Source organism: Schistosoma mansoni, chromosome 6, assembly GCF_000237925.1.
Source record: "Schistosoma mansoni strain Puerto Rico chromosome 6, complete genome".
Taxonomy (NCBI): domain Eukaryota; kingdom Metazoa; phylum Platyhelminthes; class Trematoda; order Strigeidida; family Schistosomatidae; genus Schistosoma; species Schistosoma mansoni.
In genome coordinates, this window is record NC_031500.1 from 3,994,730 (window position 1) to 4,000,003 (window position 5,274).

Below are 5,274 nucleotides of genomic sequence, written 5' to 3' on the forward strand. Positions count from 1 at the left end.
GTAAGTGGCTATCAGGACTCAGTGGCCGAGTGGATAACGCGATGGTTGTTTGAAGCGAGGGTACTGGGTTCGAGTCCCAGAGTGAACATCAACTCTGAAATGCAGGTACACCCAGCTGACGAGTCCCAAATAGGACGAAACGCGCGTCCTGGATTCCACTGCTAGCCACTATCCATCTTTGCTTATCATGAATATGAATAGTTTAGTTATTTAGCTATTATACGATTTAAAATATATGCATAATATTGGTCTATAAATGGATCCCAAAGTTACCATTCACTATTGTTATCGGGACACATTTGACTGAGTTTTTTTTCTTATCTCTCCATTTCTTTCAAGGGTGGCTGGACATCCATTAGCTCAAAATGAAAAATGTTTACATATGTTTCTTCAAGAAAAAGTAATTGATCGTAATTGTCGACTTGGAAAGTTACGTAACATTTAATTAAAGGAATCAAGTATAATCCAATTTACAAAATCAATTCATTCAATATAATCTGATTGTTGCTGTGAATTGTTTCAAATGAGCTAGAAGATTTATCAAATAAACCTGGTGGTGCTTATATATTCACTTATCGCTTTCTTCTTTTACTGTTTTCATTTGTTTTGTCATTAATTGTATATTTTCTTATATATATAATATATCTTTTAGAGTTATATTCATGTGCTTATCCAACCTTTTTCCCCAATATTTCTCTGTTTTTTCCCATGGACACACTACTTCACATTCATAAAACGCTAATATATTGTTAGTCATAGAGAGGATTACTCATTTCTGTCAGTTCTCTATTCATCTCTGTATTAATTTGGTATGGCAACTCGAGCTGATGTACGTACGTACAAAGTTCTACGTTGTGACTGACTGACTGACTGACTGACTATCTATTTAAGAAACTTTTCGTCATATCTCCAAGTATCAATATATTCGTTTGCATACATGTGTGTGTATTCATTTGCCTATCTCTAGGATCATCAGTAAATGTACTAATCATTGTTTATATATATATTAATACTGTGATTCATTGATTACTTTGCTAATAAATATAATTAATGAGATCTAAAATGTGCTCTTTTATTATTGTTTTTCAATATATATCTATATATGTGTGTGGACGTTTATCATGCTTTGTTTTGATCTCTTTTGCTTTATTTAGATAAGTTTCATAATCTTCAACTTATTGTTTTTTTCTTTGTTTTCATTTAATTCATCATTTCACCCGAATAACACTATTCATATATGTATGAATTCACTCATACACACACACGCACATGTGTGTGTGTGTGTATGAAAAGTGTTATTGTCATGGTGATTATTAATGAAGCATAAATTTTATTGTTGTGATAAATGTAATTTCCTTTTGTCTCAGAGTGTATTTTGAGTTTATCACTCTTGTTCTCTTATCTCAATAAAAGTTTCCGTATTTGATAATAAAAAAAGGCTTCAAAATAAGGTGTTAGGTGATAGTGGGAGTGTTGTTTACGAAATTGAGGGGACAAAAAGCGAATGTCCGTCACTTTAACCGGGTTGGTGGATGTGGAGTGTCCATCTAGGGGAGTTGGAAAACCCTGATTCCAAACCAATGGTGTACATGGGCTCCAGTATCCTGAAGAAACAAATGGCGTATGAACTTATTGTTGGTGACTGGCTACCATGGGACTGCATCTCCTTACGATGCTCCACTGCCTTGTGGATCAGATCTTTAGGTCAAATTCTCCGGGTGTGGTCCCCTAATAAAACCACCTGTTTCGGTTTGGGCACCTGGGCAGTATCATAGCCCTCACACAAATCAAATGAGATTTGTGTGACGCATATATATCTGGTGCCTCTTTGTACCAATATTTATATGTTTAAATAAATAAATAAATAATTTTTGAAAACAACGTAACATATTGAACATGGTAGGTTGGTCTCATTGATTTCATCAAACTGCATTACTTTTTTCTATGCTTCGTTGCTTTAAAGGGTTCTAAATATTAAATACTAAATTTCATCTATTATGTTTAATGTTGTGTATATTATAAGAAGCTGGGAAACTGTAAGCCAAAAGCTCTAGTATGTTAGGATTTTAGTGAACAGAATGAATATTAGCCAACTATCAATTCGAGCTAGTTTATATTTTTATATTGCGCGTATCACTACATGTTATAGCTTTGAAGCCAAATTTATGTGATCAGATTCATGTGAATTATGGTGAAATGGTTCTTCCACAACGTTCGCTGGATGATGCGTTTTATTATGAGAATGAGATTCTCTTGTTATAGTATATAGTATCGGTAGTGTAATTACCTTCTTTGTTGACTTGACTATTTATTATTCGGAGCATAGATTTCAAAAAAAATTAGATGCTACAGTATAACTTGTAGGATAACAGGGGAGGTGTAAGTAGGCTAGGAACTGTGGAAATATTTTGAATGTTTAAGGGGATTATCAGCAAGAAAGTGAAATTTGATTCGTATGGGTGAATAACGAAGATCCCACACATTTTTTAATGATCTTATTCACAACAGGAACATGCTAGATAGATCAATAGAATTCAATAAATACTAAGGGTTAGGCAAACAATATACTTAACTACTCGTTGATCAATCGGTAGAAGTCAATCAATATTCGAAGAGCTCAGTGATTACATCCCCAAAACTGAATGACGTGAATTTGAAAGTCCCGTGAAGCATTATATACTCTTAGTTTGCACATAAGTCCCATATACACGAGTGTGCAATGATAAATTGATAAGTTACTTGATGATCAATCATTGATAGTCAGCTTTTTATAAGTCTGTACCTTCCTACCTTAGACTAGTAACTGATGACTTCATGAACATATGCCACGTCATCTGACCACCCTTACAGTCAGGTAAGTAATGATATATGAGAACATGCCCCAAACAATTCAGTAGTTATTTTAACTCACAATTAATTAACTGTGAACATAAGCCCTGATCTCTATTTGGTTGCATCAAATAAAAAGGGAAACAAAAATGCACACAGGAATAAAGCTAAAAAACAAATTCACCTTGTATGTGGTTTTACTTCGTTGAAAGGTATTTCGATAAGAAGCCCTGATTAACCTAATTTTTTTCTGTTTTATCATGGACTTTTTCGTACTTTTATTCTATTTTCTAACAAAACCAACGTTATCAATTTGATCTTTTTTAGGTGATCTACAATAGTATGTAATTATTTAAACCTGTTACCAATCGTGCAGGAGCATAGGCCGCTCACTAGCATTCTCCATTCAACTCTGTCCCGGGTTGTCCTTTCCAATTACTATTCATTCTTTTAATCTCTGCTTCCGATTATTGAACCATTGTGTTCTTTGATCTCCCTCCTTTTCTCTTCCTTTCGAAAGTCCAAGTTGTCGCTTACCTTGTGTTGCAATTTGATGATTTCCATAATGCAGGTGCTAATCACTTGAAGCGTCATTTTATACTTTCCTCTTCATCTGGAAGCTTGTTTGTTCTCTCCCACAATAGTTTATTACTGATAGTATCTGGTCAACAAACTGTTATGCCTGAAGCGGTTTCGAATTCACTTAGCGAACGGAACAAAGACTTGTGACCATAGACCAATAAGCTAGCTATTCTGACGCGTCCCAGACCCAGCTAACCAGAGTGAGAAGTCCAAGTTGGAAGTGGGGAAGATATATTCCGTAAGCAGCCAGAAGCACAAGCAATCACAATAAGAAGAAATCAAATGTATGCATACAGCATAAAATTGTCCTCGGGAAGCATTACAAAATCAGACACTAAAAGATACAACGGGCCAATAGTGTTTAAGATATTTCCAAGTGGGAAATACTACTCGAAGGTGAAAGGAGCGCTCTTGGCGCGAAAACAAGGAAGTTCAAATTTTCAAAATACAATTACAAAAATAAGCCAAGTGAGTTCTGGGGATTTAACATCCCCAACACCTCCCCTTTTAATAACAAACATTCTTGGGGGCCACTTGCATTTTGACTGTCCGTCGCTGTTGGCGTAGTGACCACCTTCTGGACCGTAAATCGACTTGTTGTGCTTCTTCCTGCGTTGGGGCTACCGGCAGATTGAAAGTATCCAACAGGATGTCCAGCGGGATCTTTCCTTCGGTCGATGGGCGCGCTGGAGCTGACCGCTTGCGTAGTTGGTTTCGATGCCTGGTCCACCTGTCTGCTCTCACCTCAACCTCGTACATGACTTTACCTACCCTTCTAACCACACGCGCTTCAATCCAAGGATCATGATTTGCTCTGTAGTCCCGAGCGAACACTGAGCGGTGGTTCTGCTCGCCATGCCACTATCTTCTTTCACTGCAGTCTGTGCCAGGCTCTCCGTCAGAATGTCGAGTCTACGGCGCGCTGACCTCCATAGCTCCGTCGACCTGCCGGGGCACCAACAACCGCATCCACCCGGCACCTGGGACGTTCAACACCCGTACTCCACCGGCCTGCTGAACCATCTACATTCGATGTACGCCCAGCAGCCGCACGTCCCACTGCTCCTCTCCGTCGACAGCACAAGCTACAGCCAACGCCGCCCCGCCAGAACACTCCACTCGACGCCACCTCTCCGCACCAGACTGCCCCAACTAGCACCTCAACTCCAGACCCGCAGCGGCGTCCGCAGAACAGCACCCTTCCTCCTCCTGGTTGGCAGCGACACTAAATATAGTGAACAGAACACGACTGGGGACAATCGAATGTATTTAAGCAAAAATTACAGACTATCTCAGTAAATTCTGACAACCATACAATGAACAGTCAATTTGCAAATTAACAAGCAATTGTCTCAGTCTTCACCGTCTCTTCTCTAATTTCATTGTTCATGCAATTTCCTACCGATTGCGCTTCGTTTCAGTTCTTTCCTCATCGGTCTTCTGCCAAAATACATTCTATGTCTGACCAGCACCATATACTACTTATGTGGATATAAGTAGACCACACCACACCGTTCGCTAAGTGAATTCGAAACCGCTTCAGACATAACAAATTGGCGACGTGGTCAACTGTTCATAAATGTTCGTACCGTTTGATGGTTGTTGTAGTAGTTCTCCAAATTCCAACTCTGTACACTAGAACTGTCTTGCCGTTCGTATTTAAGATTCTCATTTTGATATTGGTTGGCGTTTTTTTGAATTGCATATGTTCTTCAGCTGTAGAAATGCTGCTCTTACTTTGCCGATTCTTGCCTTTAAATTTTCAACGGACCCTCCTTGTTCATCAAGGATGCCACCCAGATACGTGAAAGTCTCCACATCTTCAAAAGCTTCTCCATCAAGTGTGATTGAGTCACTGCTCTC

At 38.6% G+C, this 5,274-nt stretch overlaps 1 protein-coding gene across 1 annotated transcript in view; it reads left to right on the top strand.

Annotated features, from left to right (window-relative positions):
• The window catches only part of Smp_091730 (putative sorting nexin), an 11,744-nt gene extending 10,317 nt beyond the window's left edge, over positions 1-1,427 (top strand). The window contains exon 4 of the mRNA XM_018797996.1: positions 340-1,427. Within this exon, the coding sequence (XP_018652982.1) occupies positions 340-445 (106 nt within the window). The 3' untranslated portion in view covers positions 446-1,427. The remainder of the gene's footprint in view (positions 1-339) is intronic.
• Positions 1,428-5,274: the final 3,847 nt, after the last annotated feature.